Raw genomic sequence first — 23,594 nt, 5'->3', positions numbered from 1 at the left:
TATGCCTCAACCCACTGGGACAAGAGCATGAAAGGATCTGTGCTTTCCCTATATATCAACCCTGAGCATCCATAAGACTGGCAGCTGTCTCTTGAGATTTGTGCTAAGCCCTAGGTCTTCTTTAGAGTTTGACTGACACAGCCATAGCCTTCAAAGTCAAAAGACACCGCTACATCATCCTGTTGGCTAACACAGGCCATCAGGACTTGTGCTAATTTGTGTTTCGTTAAAACATGTCCTTCAAAAAAAGACGGTCCACTCTTGATTTGACAGCCACAAAAGAGGGAAGATTTGTTATTTTCCTGTACTGACAGAAGTTGAGAAAGTCATTCATGAGGTTTATTCTGGGTTGTTGAAAGAACCAGGTCTTGATTCCTAGCAGAATACTTCAAATTTTGTGTTCAGGACCTAAACTGTTAAACTGTGATGCCAACCAGCTAACTAACCTGCCCCGCCACTGAAGATTTAAAGACTTACTATAGATGAAGTGCCCTTTAATTCAGGATTTTGAGTGGGAGTATTGAGAAAAGGACAGTGCCAGAAGAAATGTTCATGTTTCTAGAAAAAAAGTGGCTGCTTCTGCATACGCTGTGATAGGAGGGTGGCTATTAACACAAGGATTTGGGGGCAGAAAGTATCTGTTATTCTGGATGATAACTACCACATTTATAGGTGTTGATCTAATAATATCCACCCTAATACCAGTATGCTTTGTCTGAACTAGTCAGCCTAATGCAGATCACTCCTTTGTTTCTGCCATAGCAGAACTTGCTAGAACAGCATATTTTATTATGAACATTTCTGCTTAAATCCTCCATGAGCAACAAACAGGGGGAGCTTGAAGCCATGATGCAGCACAAGAACTATGACATAGTAGCTGTAACAGAAACATGGTGGGATGCCTCACACGACTGGAGTGCTGCAATCGATGGCTACAAGCTCTTCAGGAGGGAAAGACAGGGAAAGAGAGGTGGTGGAGTGGCCCTGTATGTAAGAGAATGCTATGACAGCTCAGAAATCAAGTATAGTGACAACGGGGTTGAGAGTGTGTGGATTAGGTTAAGGGCCAATAAAGCAGATCTTGCTGTGGGAGTCTGCTATAGACCTCCCAACCAAAGCAGTGAGGTGGATGAAGCTTTCTATAAACAGTTGGGAGAAATCCCGCGGTCACTTACCGTTGTTCTTGTGGGGGACTTTAACCTCCCGGATATCTGCTGGGATCACAGCACAGCAGAGAGGGAACAGTCCAGGAGGTTCCTGGAATGTGTGGAGGATAACTTCCTCACACAGCTGGTGAGTGAGCCGACCAGGGAAGGCGCCCTCCTGGACCTGCTTCTTGTGAACAGGGAAGAGCTTGTGGGGGAGGTAAAGGTTGGAGGCTGTCTAGGGTACAGTGATTGTGAGATGATTGAGTTTTTGATCCTTGGAGAAACAAAGAGAGGGTTTAGTAAAACTGCCATCTTAGACTTCCGGAGGGCTAACTTTAACCTGTTCAAGAGACTGATTAACAAAATCCCTCGGGAGGCTGCCTTGAAGGATATGGGAGTCCAGGAAGGCTGGACATACTTCAAGAGAGAAGTCTTAAAGGCACAGGAGCAGGCTGTTCCCGTGTGCTGAAAAACAAGCAGGAGGGGAAGGAGACCGGCCTGGCTAAACAGGGACCTTTGGCTGGATCTCAAGAACAAAAGGAGAATCTACCGCCTTTGGAAGAGGAGCCAGGTCTCTCATGAAGACTATAAAGATGTAGTGAAGTTATGCAGGGAGAACATTAGGAGAGCCAAAGCGCAGCTAGAGCTCAACTTGGCCACAGCTGTTAAGGATAATAAAAAACGTTTCTATAAATTTGTTAACAGCAAAAGGAGGATTAGGGAAAATCTCCCTCCTTTATTGGATGCAGAGGGAAACATGGTAACTAAGGATGAGGGAAAGGCTGAGGTGCTCAATGCCTACTTTGCCTCAGTCTTTAGCAGTGGAACTGGCTGTTCCCTGGACACCCAGCCTCGTGAGCTGGGAGATGGGGAGGGGAAGCAGATTGAGGTCAGCACAGTTGAAGAGGAGGTGGTCAGAGACCTGCTACACCACTTGGATGCACACAAGTCTGTGGGACCAGGTGGATTACACCCAAGGGTGCTGAAAGAGTTGGCAGATGTGCTCACCAAGCTGCTGTCCATGATTTACCTGAAGTCATGGCTAACTGGGGAGGTCCCATTGGACTGGAGGGTAGCAAATGTGACACCCATCTACAAGAAAGGCAGGAAGGAGGATCCAGGTAACTATAGACCTGTCAGTCTGACCTCGGTGCCAGGGAAGGTCATGGAGCAGGTCATCTCGAGTGCCATTAAAAGTCATATAATGGACAAACAGGGGATCAGGCCTAGCCAGCATGGGTTTATGAAAGGCAGGTCCTGCCTGACAAACCTGATCTCCTTCTATGACAAGATGATCCAACTATTGGACGAGGGAAAAGCTGTGGATATTGTCCACCTGGATTTTCGAAAAGCATTTGACACAGTTCCCCATAGGATTCTCATAGAAAAACTGGCTGCCCGTGGCCTGGATGAGCGAACGGTCTGCTGGGTCAAGCACTGGCTGGATGGACGGTCCCAGAGAGTGGTGGTCAGTGGAGCTAAATCCAGCTGGCGGCCGGTCACAAGTGGTGTTCCTCAGGGCTCGGTGTTGGGACCATTTCTGCTCAACATCTTTATTGATGATCTTGATAAGGACATAGAGTGTATCATCAGTAAATTCACAGATGACACCAAGTTAAGCGGGACTATCGATCTGCATGAAGATAGGGAGGCACTACAGAGAAACTTGGATAGGTTGGATCGGTGGGCCAATGTTAACGGGATGAGCTTCAACAAGGCCAAGTGCCAGGTCCTGCACTTAGGCCACCACAACCCCATGCATCGCTACAGGCTTGGGGAGGTGTCGCTGGAGAGCTGTGTGGAAGAGAAGGATCTGGGGGTTCTAATTGACAAGCAGCTGAACATGAGCCAGCAGTGTGCCCAGGTGGCCAAGAAAGCCAACGGCATCCTGGCTTGTATTAGAAATAGTGGGACCAGCAGAAGTAGGGAGGTGATCGTCCCCCTGTACTCTGCACTGGTGAGGCCACACCTGGAGTATTGTGTCCAGTTTTGGGCACCTCAATACGAGAGGGATATCGAGGTGCTGGAACAAGTGCAGAGGAAGGCAACGAAGCTGGTGAAGGGCCTGGAGAATAAATCTTATGAGGAGTGATTGAAGAGCTGGGACTGTTCAGTTTGAGGAAGAGAAGGCTGAGGGGAGACCTCATCACTCTCTACAACTACCTGAAAGGACATTGTAGAGAGGTTGGTGCTGGTCTCTTCTCACAGGTGATTAGTGACAGAACAAGAGGGAATGGCTTTAAACTCCAACAGGGGAGGTTTAGACTGGACAGTAGGAAAAAAATTTTCACAGAAAGAGTGGTCAGAGAGTGGAATAGGCTGCCCAGGGAGGTGGTGGAGTCACCAACTCTGGATGTGTTTAAGGGTCATTTAGATGAGATGTTGGGGGATATGGTGTAGGGGAGAGCTTTGTAGAGTAGGGCTGATGGTTGGACTCGATGGTCCCAAGGGTCTCTTCCAACCTGAATGATTCTATGATTCTATGATTCTATGTTCTGATGCTGGGTAACTTCCTCTTCAAACTGGCATTATAGCACAAAGAACAAAAAGATTCAGAGTAGAAAACACTTAATTTAGTGAGCACACAGTACTGTACTCTTCTTATGTGGGCACATATAGAGGTGTGGCATTTGATAAGACATAAATACCTCACACCAATCTCAGACCTGTCCATGCATCTTTATTTGGTCCATAGAAATGACCCCATGAGTTAAGTGCAGAGATGGTTGTGCATAGTCTGAGTGATGAAAACAGAGGCATGTTTTGAACAGCATATAATGCACATTTAATTGCATTTATTTAGTGGCCATGGTTAGAAATAGATGTGGCTTTTGCACTTTTTCTGCTTGTAGGCATGTTGCATTGAAAAGCTGTCCTTCCGTTGCTAGCTCCTGCATAGGAATATACTCACTGGGGCTAGCAGAAAGTAAGAAGGCAGGAATGATCTCCTGTAATCTCTGTATGTTTTGCATCCTGCTAAAGTTGCACACATCTGCCTACTAAGAAGACAAAAAAAAAGGCTATTATGTGGCCCAGACAGGTTTACCCAGCATCTGATGGAGTTGGGAGTATTGCAATCCACATGGTAAAACTGGTACAAAATGTTACTAGTCAAAGACTGAAAGAAGATGAAGCGGAGAGGGAACGAAACTGTCATTACCCACTATTTTAACTGTTGAATCTGGACTATTCATAGTAACACACCAAGTGTATCTATCCAATTGCAATGAGTGACAGCTGACTACTTAGCAATTAGGTTTTCCTTCCCCACCTCTGAAATTAAGGTCATAACCTTTTCTATTTACTTTTGGGATGTGGTAAATGAGAGCTTTGGCTTCATTACAAAAATTAATTAAAATAGTCACACAATGGCACCATTCATCGCTGTGCTTGTCCCTCCCTGCAGTATGTCCTCATGTCAGCTCTCTCTGGTTTTAGTCCCAAATTCCAGTACGTGCTAGTCTGCCTGTTTTATTTGGATCAGTAAACTAGATTTTTCTTTTTGCCCATCTTCTTTGCTTCATTAGAAGGGCTCCTCTTTTTTCTAATTCTTCTGTTTCTGTTTTTGAAGAAACTGCACATAGCAAACTCTCAGCATGATCTTATCTCCCCTGAATGCTTTCTGGCCATGGAGTTTACAGTAGAACTTTAACTTGGACTCAGAGCAGAAACCTCTACCTAACAATTTCTACTTACTGACATCCCAGGTGTCTAGATCTGGAAAAGAGGATTAGCGTTCAAGTTGTTTTCATCAGAATTTCAAAAACTAAACATAACTAAAGAGATAGGAAAAAAAAGCGCCTGACTATTCCACACTTACAGAGAGTTGGAAGTCTGCCCATTGAAATACATTTTATTTTTTTCTAATACATTTTATTTTTTTTCTAAACCATTTCTTTGTGAATGTAATGCTTGTTTTAAAAGCTGGATTTATGGACTGCCAAAAGATAATGTTTTCTTTTATAGGAGAAAGTGTTGCATTATGTTTCACATGACTGTGTCCTGAGGTGGTTCAACACACTGAGTTCTGTGCATACCAATAAATACAGATCTCAGAGATTTCAGGAATAGTGACCTACTAAAAATCGTTGCTTGATGGGAAGTGCAGAAGAACTCAGATTCATTTTATATCACACCTAAAGGGAGAAATGGCTGACAAAGGCTTGGGCTAATGTACGTGCTGGAGATATAGCCCAACAGGCAACTTTGATATATATGTGTAATTATACTGAAGTCAAAGTTGATGTTGCTTTAAGGAAGAGAACATGAACTATTTGCAAAAGTGACACTTATTATAGGCTTTACTTCTTCAGAGCATTTAAGCATGTATGTAATTGCAAGTATAACCTGATTTTTTTTTTAACTTACTGCTTGTCTACACTGGTGCACTCAGGAAATTTTATCCAAATTAATTTAGGGCGTGACTTGAAGATGCATCAGCTAAACAGCTTTAAAACATGAAAGTGAGGCCAGTTTTTGTGGAGTGAATGTGTCCATGCCAGAACCTGATACAAGGTAATGAAGCCAGTTTGAAAGAGAGTTCAGGGCAACAGTTCTGGATATTTAAACCTGTGTTGGCTGTAGGGGAGAAACAAGAAGGTATCTACTGGAGAACGAGCATGGGAATGGTTATACAGGCTGCCCCTTCTTTGTGAAACACAAAAAGGCAGGGTCCTCATCTGGGCTAAAATAGTCTTTATTTGTAGGCTTAGTTTTCTGCCAAATCAGGTCCCTGCATGACCCATCCATCCATCATACGGCTGCCTGAGCTCCAGTGCGGTGACATGGGGTGGTGTAGGAAGGAGGCTTGCACAGGATGAAAGTGACCACGTAATGCTGGCCATGGGAATGCCCCTGGCCATTTATTGAGTTTCATCATGAAAGTGTTAAGAGCTTGGAAGGAGGTGATAGATCGATCTGTGTGCTTTTTCTGAATCTACCAGCCTGAGATGGCAAATGTGAGCAAGAACATTTCACATTCCCACTACTGAAAAATGTGGCCTATCTGTAAAGCTTTTGATATAACATGCAAACCCTGAGTGATGCTTAGCTTTTGTGCCTTGTACACAAAGATAGCTGGGAGAAGGCCTTTTTTTCCCTACTTGTTGGTGAGGGGGAAATGGAAGACTAATTTAGTCCCTTAAAAATAAGCATCTCGTCCTCTAAGTGCTCTGAATGAATGACATCCTGTGTTGGACTTTGCTGAAAATGTTGTGGGTTTTTTTTCTTCTGAGAAAAGCTTACAGCTGAAAATGAGACTGCATTGATATTTTGCTGCAGAGTTGTTGCCTGTAGGTAGGCTTTAGATGGAGCTGTTCTATGGAAATCAATCCTGGTAAAGCAATAGCAGCTGTTATTTTGCCAGCAAGCAGCAAGCAGAAACAATTGCAGAGGTACCCCCACTACAGCAATGCTACTTGGCAATTTGAAAACAATTTGGGACATAAAAATAACCCAAATAAAGCTGAAGAACCACTCACTGTTATTTCTTATATTCTGAAACCAGAGACTGTAAACACCTGCTCCTGAAAAACAATGAATTCTCCTTCATCAGGTCCCCACCTCCATGTACGACCAGTGAAGAATTAAGCCTCTTTAGATACAACACAGATTTTTCACCAGTGGTATGGAGGACGTCACTATTTAATATTTGTAATGATGTTGGGACGGCTGGCTCACATAGATTCTGTTGGGTTTGCTCCATTTTTCATCAATTCGTTTTGTCATCTTTCTGGCTGTATGGCCTGCCACCTCACCTCTCCATCCAAATAGGCAATGTAGAGTGAGTTCATCTGCTTCTACGGACAGAGCAGGATTGTACCTGGTGAGCACCTTGAGGACCGAAGGAAATCGTGTCAAGGACTCTGTCTCTTAGAAGCTCTTGGGCTCTATTTCCTCAGTCGACAAAGAAGAAAACACCATCATCCTTCAAAGTATAAATCATTATTAGAAAGCCTGAAACAGGGACAGAATGCTGGTTCCATAAAAAAAAGTATACATTTGTTTTTCAAGTTTATTAATATATTCTACAAAGGCTTGAGGATGAAAGATTCTGTGGCAATATAATGGAGTAGTATAATATTAATTTGCATCAATTTCTTAAAGAGATAATTCAATTAAATAGTTCAGCCTTTAGCAACCTATTTTTTTAAAATCACATCTCTTTTTGAACTGTCAACCACTTGAAGGAACAGCCCTTGATTCTTTCTTGATTGTATGCTAGATGAGGCAATTTTTCCTTGGGGAATAACATTAGCTAAATTAGGAACACTGTAATTTAAAGGTGATTAAATACCTTTTGTGATTGTTGTTCTATGACTTCAATCTGATAACACTTAAGTGCATGTGTAATCTAGTCTTCCACGGGGCTACTCACGTTCATAAGAGGGCTGAAATCTTTGTAAGATCAGGACCTAAATAAGCACCACAGTTAAATGTTTTACGGCACATTGACAGAGTACATGTTTCTTCTGATTGCAATGACATTTCACACTTGTGCTTGATGCAAAAACACTCAGAATGCTTTTAAAAATTGAGACTTTCATTTTACGGAAGGAAAAAGCAAGGCACAGGAATGTGAATGGATACATAGTGGTCAAAAGGCAAGTCCACTGGCAGACCTGGGAACATGCTGCGGACCCTTGACCCTCACAGATTTGTGCCCTAGTTCACTCTGCTGCACTTTGTGCCTTGGTGCTCAGCATGGGAGGAGCAGCAGGAACAATCCAGGCCAGGCAAAGTGACCAAATCATTGCTCAACCTGCCCACTTATCTCCAGAGAAATTCCTTCTTAACCATCAGCCTTCTTGCGGTTTCAGTGGAATAGGCTTCTTGTCAGCAGAGCACCCAACGCGTTGAAGGATGTCAGAACATGGGCTACTATTGTGCTGTTGACAAATTTTAAGGTTGACATCTGTTGGGGGTTGCCAAGTAAGGTGCACTCAGCCAACCCACTGTCAAGAAGTGGTGCTGGCATTTGCCCATGCACCAGGATATTTTACAGAATGTCATCACTTGGTAATGAAATGTTCCCCGGTAACGATGGCTCACAAACACAGAAATAGCCTTTGCCCATAATAAAGTTTTGCAAATAATGCTTGCAGGAAACGATTTGCTAAGAATCAATCAAGCAGATCCCAGAAATAATGTGACAGATGGTAACCCGACATTACCGCAACATCACCAAACTACTTTTTACTCGCACTTTAAACAACCATTTGGACTCAGGTCTTTAAAGAAAAATGTTAACTCTCACTCTTCAGCTGGTTGAAGCTGAATTGCCATCCTGCAGAAAATTCTATCATTAAAACTCACTAAAAGGCAGAATAAAATTAAAAGTCTGAAATTTCCTTCAATGCAAGAGAAAAAAAGTTTCAGTCATCAAGAACCTATTTTGATGGCTTTAAATTATATGCCCTTGCTTTATTTTTAGCTGTGTTATGCTACGAACAAACAAAAATTTTAAAATATAACATTAACGCAATCATTATTCTAAGTGATATATATAATGAAAATTTAACAAAATAGATTTTGAAATAAAAAATACTGGAAACAACAAATACTTTCATGTTTGCAATGTTCTGTTTTGATTTTTTGATCATATGAAGATGAAGTTTGTTGAAATCATGTCTCCATTTTTCACAACTTAGCACCTTCTGACAGAAAAATATTCCACTTGAACAGTTTTGATAAGATCTCTCTGGAATGGGACTGGGTACACTTGAGTAACGGTGGTTTAGCAAGTTACTCATCATAACCAGAAATGTGCACAGTTTCTCCTTTCAAATTTGCAAGGTAAAAACCATTTCTCTTACACTGTATGCCTAATTTACTTCTTGTAATTTATCAAGGCTTGAAACTCTTACTTAATTTTTCTGTTGTATACCTGCATGCTGTTTCATTGGTGTATGAAGACTTGTTGCTTGCTACAGAGCAGACAGCCCTGATTTATTAACTAAAGCATTAACGCAGTCCTTAAACAACAGCCTTTTCTTTATAGAAGGAGTTTTTTCTCCCTCTTGTCCCACATGCATGGTGCACTCTGCTACCTTTACTCCTGTAAAGCCTTTTACATTGGAAATTCTCATTCCCAGAAAGGGTGTTAGCCAAAGCACTAATTATGCTAAAACGAGGATCATTGCAGAAACGGAGCAGCTGAAGAAAGCAAAGTGGGCCACCAACTTTCCCTGTCAAATTTCTGGCTGTGACTCTGTCCCGGGGGAACGCTGTCACGCTGGTTATGTGACAGCACCTAGAGCTCTGCACGTGATGTTGTTATCACAAGCAGCGGGGACGTTTCCTGGGCTATTCTTTGGGAGTGAGGGTCATACAGAGCCACAAAATGAATTGCTTGGTCAGACCTGGGTGGGGTGTTTCCTCCCTGCAGTGAAGTGGGGAAAAGCAAGGGGGAAATTGCTGCAGCAGCCTGTGCTGTCACGGTCTCACTGGAGGCAGGTCGCCTGTCCAGCCTTTTCCTCCAGGGCTAAATTAACACAGAGAACATAATCCGTCACGTGCATGTACCTAGATACTGGCTGAAATAAAGCAAAATACGATGGTGCGCACAGTGGCTCTTCTCAGGCAGAGTTTGTAGGATAAATTTTAATAACTCAAATTTCTAAACTTCCCTCTCAGTCATGGTTGTGCATGTACCTGTGTGTGTATGTATATATGAAGACAGACTCCCCCCTCACTTCAAGGCCCAAGGCTTATTCTTCCATACTTACATCTTCCTTGTTCTACATCTGGTTCTTACTAAATCACGTAGCAATGCAGCCTGTTTCCCCAGGAGTGTGGCTCCCCTGGGGTTAGCACCAACAGGCTCTTTAGACCTCAGGTCCCCAAAACTGATGAGCAGAGCTTGATTTCAGAGCAACGGAGAGTCTCGGGGAGCCTCAGGACATTCAGCGTATGCTGCTCGTGTCCCTGCGTTACGCACACACATCAGTGTTCGCAGGATGTGAACCACAGCCTGTATACATGTATAAATACATCATTTTGACCACGATGTTTTGCAAAATTTGGCCCAGTGAATGTGGAAGCTGTATCACTTTAAAAACCCCATGGTTTATATAAGTTACTCTAATACCATTAAATACCCTCTCAGTTTGCAGGACAGGACGAATAAACAGCCCCACATAATGTACGATGAAAGCTGCTGCCGGCTGTACTCCGCCAGGGTTGCCCCTTCCGCTGCTTGTCGCTTGGCTGAGGACTTTCAGCTCAGACGTTCTAAACGGGTGGGCTGAGGCAGATGTTTTTCACCAGAAACAGCCGAATGTTGGCAATTTCGGTGAATGTCACCGGAAAAACAGTTTCTTCGCTGAGTGCTCAAGCTCTGAGGGCCGGGACCGGCTCCCGGCGGGATCACGGCCTCGCCGCCCGCGCCCCCCCCCGGGGGAGGCTCCGCTCGCGCCCCGGCAGCACGCGCCGCCACCCGGGCGCGAACCCACCGCCCCGGCGCCCAGCGGCCGCGCGGAGCCAATCAGCGGCCACGCCGGTGACGCGCCGGGGCGGGGCGGGGCGGGGCGGGGCGGGGCGTTCCGCGCGGGCGGGCGTAGCGCAGCGCGGGGCCGGGCGCCGCTGCCGGGGGAGCGGCGGGCGGACGGGCAGAGCGTTTCCTGGAGAGGGCAGGCAGCGGATCGGGGGCGTTAGGTGCAGCCTGGTCCGCTGGGGCTGGCAGGGACCCCCTAGGCTGCGCCCCGAGGAGCGGCTTAGCGCGCAATCCAAGCTCTTTTTATAGAGCTCTATATTTTTTTTCCTGATTTTTTCGGGGGGGGTGTGCGTGCGCATCTGCCCGGTGCCGCGGAGCCGGCGGGCTTGCGGGCTCCCGCTGCCCTGAGCGCGCCGCCGTGCCGGGAGGCGCGGGGGGCCGGGGCGGCCGCTCGGGGCCGCCGCCGCCGGGCTCGGGCCGTTATGCGCGGAGATGGATTTCGTGGCCGCCCGCGCGTGGGAGGGTAGTGCCCGCTCGGCTCCGAGTCCCCCGGCGCTCCTGAGCGGGGCGGGGAGCTGCCTGTAGCAGAGAGCCGCCAGGAGCACTGCATTTTATTTTCCCCCCTCTTGATAAATTTTTAGAGGTGTAGGCAGATAGGGGTTCAGGTGTATTGTTTTTGGTTTTTTTTTTCCCTTGTTGCCTACATCGGCTTCTTTGCCCGTCCCCGTCCCCCCCCCTTTTTTTTTTTTCTTTCTTTTTTTTTTTTTTTTTTTTTTTTGCGTGAGGTGGGACACCGGGGTGTCTAATTTATCTTTAGCTCAGTAGTGAAATTGCAGCAGTTTCTGCCTCCTCCAGTGTGCTCGAGCGAGGAAAATGGAGGCTGTGATAGAGAAGGAATGTAGTGCGCTCGGAGGGCTCTTCCAGACCATCATAAGCGACATGAAGGTAAGAGACTGAAGGGTCTGGGGGGGCCCAGGTGAGAGGAAACCTCTCCCCACCTGCCCCGGCGAAACTTTGCACCGTGAGCTGCAGCTGCGTGGGGGCGGTGGTGGTGGAGCGACCTCCCAGCCCACCCGGCCCTGGGCTGCTGCTGGGGGACCTGCCCCGGGCGCTGGGTGCGTGTCCCCGCCGGCGGAGGCAGCCGGGCAGGGAGGTTCGTGTGAACGCTTCACCCCCGTGGTCTGGGGCTTGCGAGTTGCTTGCAGGACACCACCTCTCCCTCCCTCCTTCCCTCTTTTCTCTGTCTCTCCTGCTCAAACATGCAAGCTATTACCTTGCACCAGGGGCAGCGTTTTCCAAACCTGTCTCTTTTTTTTTTTTTTTTCTTCTTTCCCTCCTCCACCTCTTCTTATTTTTTGTACTGTTTTGGGCTGTCAGATCTCCAGCAGAATCAATGCAGTGAGGCGGGAGTGTTGTGTGTAGGAGATGGGCACGGTGCATGTCAGCCGTGGGGTGGGGCTGGAAAGGGCAATGTAGGATTTCTGTGCCATGCTGATGGGCACGATGGAAAAAGAAATTCAGCCTGGAGATGCTCGAAAGTTGATGTGTGTCTGGATTAAAATTGCTGCTCAGTCGGTTATGTGGTATTATTTTCGTGCTGTGTATGCTCATGGAGGTGGCATTTGCTTCTTTCTGTGGATGAATGCAAAGGTGTCAAGTTGCCGGCTCTCTCCTCTCTACCAGTCACCAGAAATCTCAGGCTGCGCCGTCCCCTTCCTTCTGCCAGAGGGTCCCTTTGAGAGAGGCGCTCCCCATCTATCCTTGGCAGCCAAGGGCACTTCTGCAGGGTTTTCTTTGGACGAGTGATGCCTCACGCCTTTCGCTCGTGGAAATAAACAGCGTGGAAGCGTGGCTGTGTTCTGCCAGTCATGCCTCCCCCGAACCCAGGGCCTCCGGCGCAGGGCCGTGCTGCAGAATACTGCAGTGTTCCCCCGGACAAGGACGGCTTGTCTCCCTCCTAGGGCCGGCTGGGAAGGATGCAGTTGTCGGGAGATGTTGAGGGACGCGTCAGATAATGGGGGACCGCCGTAATTTAAAGGCAGTGACCCTGCCCGCTGTGCTTCTCCCAGCCAGGGGCGCGGGATTTCTTTGGGTGTTTTATCGCTGATGAGTGGGGGGGCTGCGGGAGAAAGAGCCGCCAAGTAGTGGTGGAGGAGGATGGGGTCTGCCCTAGGAGGGAGCCTGGCAGAGGTGAAGGGCTTCTCGTGTATTTTGGGGAAGAGGTGGAGAAGCTGCACTAGAAGTTATTTTTTGGCAAGTGTTCATATGCACTTTCCTCTCGACAGATCTTAGGAGACGTTTAATTAAAAGCGTGGCTTGTCAAGAGCAGGCAGATTGCGGAGAGGAGGGGGAGTGTGTGTGTGTGTATCTGTCAAGACAATGCTGCAGTCCTGGCGGTGGTGTTCCTCCGGCTCTCAGCCCCCTCGTTTTTTTAATAACAACTGCGCTTTAAAATAAACCAACAAACCTCCCTAAAAGCAAGAAACAATCACAAATTGTGGAATTGTTTTAGTGGGCTGTGGAGGGAACACGCAGGAGATGTTCTGTTCCAGATGAAGTGCGGTTTTGGGTTTCAGCACAGAGGGACACTGAGTATGTTTGTTCTCTGCTTCTTTCCATAAGTGATGCATTTGATTTTTCTTGCTCTTAAGCAAATGGGCCTTTGCTGTGTGGATTTTTTTTTTTTTCCCTTTACACAGTGTTAGTTGCATGGGAATGCTGCTCATCAGAAACATGTTGACATGAGCTTATGGAGATGGGCACAGGTGTGAATATTTTTTTCTTAATCCTCCATAGTAGTGGAACCTGTTTTGTGAACTGGCAATTTACTGGGGGCGGGGGGGGGGAGGTTTGGAAGGAATCACAGCAGATCTTTAGCAGCATGGTGGTTGTTACGGTCTAAAAAATCTTGTTATTTAGCATGAATAGAACAAATAATTTTTATCTGTAGTTCAGTTTGATGCAGCTAATGCCCTACTACTGATGAGATGCACTAGGATTCTTTGTGAATTGCGCACAAAGGATTGTGACAATTTCTAAGAAAAAGTAGCTATTTTTTGACAGCTAACCAGAACCTTTCAACTAATCATACCTTTAGTAGTAAAATGAAAATTAGCATTTTAAGAGCTGTTTCACGTAGTCAGGTCTGTGTGGGCAGGCTTCTGGCAGAATCTTGAAGATGTTGTGTAGGGGTCTGCCCACACATACCCAAGTGCACTATCTGTGCCTGTTTCTCATCACAGGCTGTGATCAAGGCCCCACATGCCCTGCAGTACTGAGGGATTTGCTGCAGCATCTGCCTTGTTTTTTTAACTAAATAATTTGCAGGTTCTTTTTATCATATGTATTGCTCTGCTGTAAACCTCGTTGTAAAGGTGGTAGGGTTAATCAACAGTGTATTAAAATTACTCTGAAGTCTTGCCAGTGGATGCAGATGGGTGCTGCAGCCGAGGTGATGAAGATACGGTACGCGTGGACTGATTTTTCTCTTTGTTTGCAGTAGCACAGGACTGGCTCAGGTGTACCTGTTGTTAATTTTGAGCTCTCCTTGATCTTGACAAGGTTACAGAAACTGGAATTATAATCCTGAATAATGTGATTGTTTCCATTTGTCTCTGTACTGTGTTAACTTTGAAACTTAATGAGGGCAATATATGCTGGTGTGACTAACCCATCACATTTTTTGATAGCAAGATTCTCTCTTGCTGGCTGAGGCCTCTTGAACTGCTTTTAATATTTTCTCTAGAAACTCCAAATTTCTCTCCATCCTCTACCAAAAATAATTTTGTGGTTAATACTCAACAAAACAAGTTCCAAAACAATACAGCGTAAGGCTATGTGATTTAGAGAAATGATGTTATTGAGTTAAATGTAACAATGGTTAATAAACATCCCATTTATACAGCACTTTAATGTACATCTGGAACTTCAGTCTCCTGACAAGGGAAGTCCATGTCTTCCATGCAAAACAAGGGTCACATTTGTTGAGTAGTGTGTGGTGTACATGGTGAGAGGGTTGTTTGTAGAAAGTCCACAATGGGAATTGTACTTGGCCATTGTGCTCTAGAATTGGACTTCGATGCTTTGAGATTTCAGGATCAGATTAAAGGATCATAAAGGTGGGGAAGAAGTCTTCCCATCCTTAAATTTTGGTCCATTGTCACAGCCCTGGTGTTTCCTGTGATACGTCACTGAGTACGTGGCACTTCTAACTTGTTATACTCTAATGCAAGATCTTTTTCAAAGCAATCAAAGTTTATAAAAGCAAAAATAAAACGTGTGTGTCCCCTTGGAGGAGTAGTTTTGTGCGTTGCATGCAAACACTGTGTGGTTTCTCTTTGAACATGGCATACTTTCTGTAGCTCCCTGTGGGAAGGGAGCATTTGAGCTGAATGGTTTGTAACTCATTTCTGGCAATTGAGAAATGAGATGCTGTAATGTGCTGTTAATTTCAATATTTCTTGTAGTGCAAAGCAAATCAGTGCAGATAATTTTTGGGAGGGCCTGCTGCGGATGGGTTTCGAAAGATCTTGTCTTCTCACGCAGAGCAGATTCTCTTTAATGCTGCTTTTCCTTCTGAGTCTTGATTTTGTGTTCCTTTTAATTGCCTTGTTCTCTGCTATCTTGAAGGAAAACAAGAAAACACTTCTGAAAATGTTGAAATTGGCAGTGTTTGTAGTTCATCACTTGCTTGATGCTGGTTCTTTTGTTTTTTGCATGTTCTTTATTTGTCTTGGCTCTTTTGCCAGCATGTGTTTTGGCAGGGCAGGGGCTTGCCGTATGTGTACGGCACCTGACACCCTTGGGGTGGGCATAGGGGAAAGATAAGTAATGAGCAGTTGATGAACACAGGTTGTCTGTGACTTCATTTACACCAAGTGGGAGGATTTACTAAATTCTTATGGATCTGGTGTGGATTACCAGTTGGTCTCTCTCATCTCCCCACATGCGAGGGATGTACAGCTATGAGAGGGACTGCAAACATCATCCTGTCAGTGAACAAAAACAAGGTTCCCAAAGGAGGAGAAATTTTAGAAAATTTTAGAAAATCTTTTATTTTAAATGTGTGTGCTTTATTTATAGTTGTTTAGCTGAAAACCTAATGAAATCAACCTTTTGCTTTGGGCAGTAATCTCTACTTTAATACTATAAAGGAGATGAACCCTTCCCTTCACTCCCTTACTGCTGCTGGGACTCTTGAACAAGGCAGTGGTGCACCTTTGCTTTTAGCCATGCAAATCTCTTGGTCAAAGCAGGAGAGAAAGACATGAACATATGGTCATGAGAAACATTTATGTTTTTGCAGCGTCTTATCTCCTGTTAGGAAGTGACCGGTGTGAAGCAGCATTTTAATCTTGCTTTTTATGGAAGATGGAACCGGGGGTGGCCACATCAAGGATTAAGAGCCGTTTGTTAAGCAGGCCTGATTTGCTTGTGAAGGACGGCCTTGTTCTATTCACACAAATAATATAAACTGAGTGGAAAAAAATATTTGCTAGAAATGCTGGGACAATTACTATGGCAAGTACAGCTGCAGGTCCTCTTGCATTTGTGTTAATCCAAGGGACAGCCTGCATGTATTGGAGAATCTGAGCAAATTTCTTTTACCCTGACATGTTGTAATATGACAGCTCTTCTGCAGCTGTGCTTTATTTGAAGCTTGGGATCTCTGTGGAGATTAGGAATGTTCAGCTCAATGATTTTAAGGTCTATTTTCAATCCAGCTGTTAAGGATGATAGCTATTGTAAGGAAAAACAAATGTTTCATGTGCAACAGACAGGTACAGGCTTGGAGAGAAAAGGGTATCTCTGTCCTCCCTTTCCCACGTGTGCTGTGTTGCACTGGCATGTCCCTTGCATGACAGACTTTTGGGCAACTGATCTATTCCAAACCTAGCAAATCAACATTTCTTCGCCTTCCCCAAAGAGCATGAAATGAGTTCATTTCCGTTCCATGTAGCTTTTCTTTCCATTTTTTTTTTTCCCCTGAAAGGTTTCACCACCAGGGCATTTTGGGTGTAGCTGGCTGCACTGATTTCTTAACCCTGCTGCTTTCCAACAGCTTGCTTGCCCAAATGGTTGGTTTGCGTACACTGAAATTCCTTGCCTTTTCTAAAAAGCTGCAGTATCTTTCTGCATCCCGGAGGGGGAGGGATTGGTGTGCAAGGAAGGCTGAACGATGGTGCAGGAAGAGAACCACTGTGTGCCTGCTTAAATACTGGGGTTCAAGCAACAGGACATAGCTGGGAAGATACTTACTCACAAGTAATTTAGTTCTTAGGGACATGTTCTTTCTTGCTCCAGATATTCTTGTGTGAGTGTTAACAATTTATACAACTGCTGAGCATTCACTATATAAGTGTGTTCGAGGCTGGTTTATTCTGTGGCATACCCAGGGCAAGGATTTTTGATGTCTCTTAAGAATACTCTTTTTAGATCTGGCAGAATGCCAAAAACTGCATAGTAGGGTTTGAGAGGTTGTAAGTGTGGAAGGAGTTGTGCAGTGCTGCATGAAACACAATTGGCTGAACAAATGTTGGAGGACAAGAAGTCTGTGTAATTACAGGCTCTGTGCTGGTTAATACCTAACAGGGTGGTATCTGGGAGAGTTTGCTGCTTCCTTCCTTAGTTCTGAGTGTGCATGAGCTGTACAAAATATTTGATATAAAATACCCTAAAAACCAAAATTTTGTTTGCTATGTAAAGTACAGAAGTTCCAACAGTTGATGGAATATTCCTGTAAATCTGTAAATAGCATCATCTGCTTAACAGCCTGTGTGTTTTCACCTTCTGAAAAACATTTTTAAGGTTCATGGTCTACCCAGAGACAGTGTGGTCTTGAAGATAAGCAGAAAGCATCACATGGCAGAGAGCAGAAAAGGAACTGTATCTAAAAAGGTTTTTTGGTCTAATTCAGCACATGCAAAGATGGGTACAGAAAGGCTTGAGTTAGTACTATAAAGAAGCTACTCTAGAGAGTAGAGTAGCCTCTTTAGGCTACATACAGAAATGCATTTCCCTCTTCAAGTGTATGTTTTCAATTTCAAAATTCTGTCTACCTTGATACTGTAAGGTGCTGAGCACTGCCCTGTTTACTGGCATCTGGGCTGACCTTTAAGGATGTTGACTGACTTCTTCCTGCTGGCCTGTGAGATAGCTTGAATGCTGAAATGTTTGGAAGGATTGGAGACAAAATGTCTGGTAGCTTTGTGGTTAAGACCATAGCAGCTTTCATCTTCAAAGTGCTCTGTGTGTGACTTAGCTCCAAAGAATGGCTCCCCTTTTACAGAAAGGCAGGCTATGGCTGCAGGTTCAGTGACTTCTTTCCCCTAGGACAAGAAGGAATTGAGTGCATGGAGAGCACAAAGTTAATGAGGGGATGATTTTTTTTAAGCTCCCAGTATAATACATGTTTCTGTCCACACATATACACCACTTTGTTGGTACTGCTTAAGATGTATTGCTCTTCACTCCCTGTGATAACCCAGTGTTTGCAGACAGAAGAGATGACATCTACAAATGACTGATCAACTCTCAACACCTTGAACTCCTCTTCTGTAACTGAAATTACAGGACATCTCAGTTTCTTAGTGGAGAAGGCTGGCTGGAGCGTCTTAGCCATAGGGTGGTAGATAATGAAGAATTTGGCCATCTGTCTTGTGAGGCTGCATGTGAGCTCTGTATTTTTCACTCTTCTGGTTAATAACCATAAGTGTGTTGTAGTTCTTTTTAATTCTAGGATGCTAGCTGGAGTACTAACCTCACTTAACAAATCACCTTGGATATTTTTAAAAAGAACACTTGCAGGAATGAACTTGGTGTGTGCAATGCTAGCGACGAGTGTGTAACTAGACATTTGGTTCGTGGTACAGAAAGGTTCAGTTTTGTTCCCATTTTTGTCTTCGACATAAACTGCCATGATGCTTCTTACCCAAGCATGAGATGTATTTTTTTTTTTTCAACAAGACACATATGTGCTTTATAGTGTCTCTGAAGCCCTTTGTGTAGTGGCTTAATTTGGGATTTTTTTGTTAATAAAGCTTTATTCGTGATGAGATGCCTTCTAACAGTCCATGAACAAACCCTGTGGATGCTCATTGTCCATGAGCAAACCAAGCGTTTTACTTGGAGCTTGAATGTGATTATTTCTCTTCTCATGAGTGAAATGAAGAGAAAGTAGCCTGTGATGAGTGTAGTGGCACTTTGCTGCCTGGCAAGAGCCAAAGTTCATAAAGCACTAAAAACTTTGCTGCATGGCTGCTGCCTTTTTCCCAGTGAGGTACTTCTGTGCTCAACTCAGGTGATTGTCAGTACTTTGGCAATAGATACTGCCACTTCTTGAGTCGTGGAAAGTGTTTTGACTGCTTGTGTGATGGAGATTGTGTTGAGCGAACGCTTAGAAATTAGGGTTTCTCCTTGCTTGGGAAGAAGTGATGAGACCCCAGTGGTGTTGGTGGCATTACCGACAAAGGGCTGTTGACTTGAGGCTATCCTGTGTGGGCATTAACTTGAATGACTGTCTCCTGATATTTTAATTATCTTTGTTTTGATCTAGCTGAAATATTGTGGGTTTAGAAAATAGCTGCTGAGTATGCACAGTGGACACTTAATGATTGAGTGGATGAAGAGTGGTATTGATGAATCTCTGAGAAGAAATTTGCTATTCAGGCTTGCAAACTTGTTCAGACCTGCAGGGAAAAATGTGGAACTAAATGCTTCCTCTGGATGACCACTTAATGTCCAACTCTTTTAATGTAGCATGGGATAAAAGGTCTAGTTGTTGGCTAGTTGTTCCTCATCGCCTTGTGAATAACTTCCTGTGTTTAGAGAGGGAGAGAGACTGTATGTTTATGCGTGATATATTTTCTCACAGTATAACTTTTGTTTGCTAATTACCCGATCTTGAATTTAAACCACATGGTGGCTGCTTTAGAGCTGACTTTGTTCGTCTTGCAAACGGGACTGTGCACAGTACAGATTTGACGTGGTCCCTATTGATGTAGCAAGGGGGCCCACAAGTTGGGTTGTAAGCCAGGATGCCATGCAGCGACCAAGGAGTATGAGTTTTCACCGGTCCTTGCCGTACTACAAATTGAAGTCACAACCATGGGGCAACTGGTATCCTCCACTGGGAATGTTTAAATATTGGTTAGTGCAGTGTAGGCTTTATTATAATACAAATTAAAGACTCTAGAGCTCTAACAACAAAATGGTACCGGACTTAGGTTCCCTCCCCCTTTAAATAGTTAGTGAGGTCTAATAAATACCTGTGTTCATGTTAAGAAGTGCTGCATTTCAGTTCTCAGGGAACTGGGTATTACTTAGAGTTCTTCAGGTGGTTTGGGAATGTAGAAATGACTGATATCTATGTGATTTTTTTTTTTTTTTCCCCCCCAGTGGGGTGATTACCCTTTTCTGGACTTTTCTGCTTGGATTTTAGTCTTGACTTTCTCAAGGTACCATGCTATTACCTGTTTTTCTCAATGTCCTAATGCTTTGTTTAGACTGAAAACCAAACAGTTTTGAAAATACTAAATGAGTGGTTCTGTGATGCGTAGAATACCTAGTTGACAGGTTTTTTTAATAGCATATGAGACGTGTTTTGTTGCATAATTTGCAATGTTGTGATAATATATTGCCTTGTGAAAACAAAGCTTGTCATGCATATTTATACTGTGCATGCTGAGGGGAAACTCATTTCTAACCCTACCGTTCCCTAAACAAGTGGCAGAAATAATGGCAGTAGATGTATGGATACAAGACTTCGATTTTAAGTATCTCTGCTTTCTTTCCCGAAGGGTAGTTGCAGGTTAAATGACATCTTAATCTGATCTTTGATATGCTTTTACTTTCACTTGCATGCACTATAATCTTTCAAACTCTAGTGAAAGATGTCCCTGCCTATGGAAGGGGTGTTGGGCTGGATTTAAAGGTCCCTTCCAACTCAAATCATTCTGTGATTCTGTATATTTGAAATGAGGTGAATGAAACCAAAGAAGTCTTGGAATAAGTGTTGTATACACCTGTGTCCTCATAAAAAGTGAAGTCTCTCTCACCAGCAAAACTTATGTTTTGATCTGTTGAAAGATTGAGACATTATGGTGAGTGATTGGGAAATAGATGCAGCTTAGAAAGCTTCATGAGACAGGCTCTTGAATTGTTTATTTTTCAACCTAGAAAGAGGCAAAGCAGAATTTTTTGGATGGAGAAGAGCAATTATGAACTTTGTGTAAGATGATGTTCATTCTTTGCTCACCTGTGTGTTGCAGGAGCTTTTGTGGTTTATTAAAGGACGAGGCAGTCCTACTGATGAGTCACGAACTTGACTGAATCTGTGGGTTGCACAGAGGAATGTGTTAGTGTTGGTAGCGCTTTGTAACTCTTGCAGTTGTGGCTGGCCAAGTGTCCTTTTCCCCAGTTGACTACTGATTCTTTTAGAAAAGAGGAAAAACTTCCAGTGCCAGATGTTAGCTGGGAAGGGAAACTGATTGTCAACCATTGCATCTTCCCATGTGTTGAGACATCTGTGGCTGGAACACTTTTTTTTTATTTTTTAGGCTGTCATTGTTTTCCTGTACCCTTCCCCTCCACTTTTTCCTGTTTTTGCCTATTGAAGGCCCCCTGGAAAAGTGATAATCTCTATGTGCAAACCATACTTGCTTATCCAGGTCATTCTTTTTGTGTAACATCTGCGTCTTTGTGTGGTGTCTAGCACAATAAAGTCTCTTTGCTATTTGGAGGTAGTGTAGTAAATGCCACAGAAATGAGACATTTATAATAATCTTTGTGATTCTGATATCTGATAAAACTATATTAAAAATATTTTGTCTTCAGCATAATTTCTTTTGGAGTGGTAGGAGAACACATGCAGGAGCAAAGTGACAATTTTTATTCCAAAGATAGATGTATGTCATTTGGATGTGTTACTAGGGTGTGAAGCTTGATAGGTGATGTGTGTTTGGGACTCGGCTTTTTAGCTGGTCATAGCTGAATGACTACACTGAAGTGGAGAAGTCCTAACTCCTGTAACCCGTGTAGTTTTTTTTTTTCCATTTTACTGAAGTCTGCAGATAGTCATTGTTCAGTACCCTTCTGGAAGGCATACAGCTCTTGCTTTGATAACTGGTGAGATAAAATCAAGGCACTGCCCACCTGGTCCCTTTCTCTCCTACCTCTTTAGCTGGAACAGCCAAAATTAGATTCTGAATTTGCTTTGCTGTAGAGCAGCTGGCTCTCTCCTTCCCCCTGCCCCAAAAGTTTAGATGGGTTGTTGCTGTGATCAAGATACCAAACTGTTTCTGCTGCCTTTGTACTTGGTGTCCCAGCAAAAGCTGATAATAGGGCTGGAAAGCCTTTCTGATAAATGAAAGCACTTAAAAGAACTCTGTCAAGGGTTTTTAGAAGATGTGAGGCATTTCGTCTGTGGGAGTTGGGGTGCACGGAAATGAATTATTAAAGGAGGTGTCTTTTAATGGAAAAAGAAGAATCATAACTCCTTAGCAGAAGGAGTGACAGAACAGTTTTAAACTGTCAAGACTGCTGATACTCAAGTTGTAGTCTTAAATAAATACAACAATCTGGGTTCCTATTCTTGCTGTTAGATGTAATCAATAACAATTTCAGTAAATATGATTCTTTGCTGCAAGTTTACCCTTCCTTTATTGAGAAATCGCTGAGAATCATCTCTTCTCACTCCTACTGCAGGATTGCTGGCCTGAAAAGAAGGGGAAAACAAACTTCAATAAATGTCTTGTAGAGCTGTGTTTGTGTAGGGTGGCTGGTTCACAAAAAAAAATTCTTCAGGGTTTAAATGCTTCTTCCAAAGCTGCCTGTTAGTGATCACTGCCTGCTGTTCTGTGGTGTGGTGGGCTGACCTTGGCCAGCTGCCAGGTGCCCACCCAGTCGCTCTCTCACTCCTCAGTGGGACAGGGGAGAAAATAAGATGAAGAGGCTCATGGGTTGAGACAAAGACAAGGAAATAGCCTACCAGTTACTGTCATGAGCAAACCAGACTCAGCTAGGGAAGATGAAATTTGTTGCCAATTAAAATAGATTTGAATGGTGACAGACAAAAATTAAAACATCTGCCCATGTCCATGGGTCTGGATGTTGGATGGGATTTCATGGAATCCCCAGCAGCCCACAGGGAGGATCCGTCCCCAGGAGCTGCAGCTGTGGACAATGCTGCCTGGATGGACAGTGGCGGGTCTGGGTGTTGGTGTGTAGCACTTGCAGGTGCTTTGCCAGCTCAGCCTGGTGCCTTTCAAAAACTTGTTGTGTGCCTGTCCCTGAGGGAAAGTTGTTTCATGTCCCTAATTGCAGACTGGCTACATCAGTGACAGGCAGGAGGCACCATTTTGTTTTTCAGCCCTGAGGTGGAAAGGTGGTTCCCTGCCTGTGTTTGGTGTAGATTAGCTGGAGCTGGGCACTGGGATCAGGTGACTAATCATCTATAAACTGACTAATTGAGCAATAGGGTAGGATAATGGCATGTTATGGCTTACTGATGGGTGGGTGAGCAGCCAGGGGCTGGGCCTCACTGAGCAGCTTGAGGGGACTTGGCACCATGGAGTGCCATACAGTAATGGTAAAACACCCATTTCACGGAAGACATGTCAAATTTCGTCATCTGATGGTGAAGAAATAATTGGGCACAAAGTTATTTGGGGGGAAATAGTCCCCAGATTAAACCATTAACGATTTTCAAGAAAACTATTTCAACAAACCTGCACCATAACTGATTTCTGTTTTAACCCATGAGGAGCTTAAAAGAGGATTTGTGACCCAGAATCCTGTAGCAGGTCTTCTCCGAGTGGGGCTGGAGGTGGAGGAGGCCTGCTGCTTTTACAGATAATGCCAGGGCCTGAGTAACCCTGACATTTAAAGGGGGGAAAATTGATTTTCTTTATCAGCTGGTTGAAATTGGGAACTGCAGAAGGAGAAGAGGAAGCTCTGGGAGAGACAGCATTTAAAAATACTGTGTTATTACTCTTTGAAAGTGGCTTTTGGTTGCA

At 44.2% G+C, this 23,594-nt stretch overlaps 1 protein-coding gene across 16 annotated transcripts in view; it reads left to right on the top strand.

Annotated features, from left to right (window-relative positions):
• The first annotated feature begins 10,748 nt into the window (after positions 1-10,748).
• MTSS1 (MTSS I-BAR domain containing 1) overlaps positions 10,749-23,594 on the top strand; it is a 126,814-nt gene continuing 113,968 nt past the window's right edge. For all 16 annotated transcript variants that reach the window (XM_074887758.1, XM_074887692.1, XM_074887732.1 and 13 more), the window contains exon 1: positions 10,749-11,526. In XM_074887758.1, the coding sequence (XP_074743859.1) occupies positions 11,455-11,526 (72 nt within the window). In that variant the 5' untranslated portion in view covers positions 10,749-11,454. The remainder of the gene's footprint in view (positions 11,527-23,594) is intronic.

Source organism: Strix uralensis, chromosome 1 (assembly GCF_047716275.1).
Source record: "Strix uralensis isolate ZFMK-TIS-50842 chromosome 1, bStrUra1, whole genome shotgun sequence".
In the NCBI taxonomy this organism is placed as follows: Eukaryota; Metazoa; Chordata; class Aves; order Strigiformes; family Strigidae; genus Strix; species Strix uralensis.
Note: the sequence above shows the minus strand (reverse complement) of the source record. Positions and strands in the feature narration are given on the sequence as shown.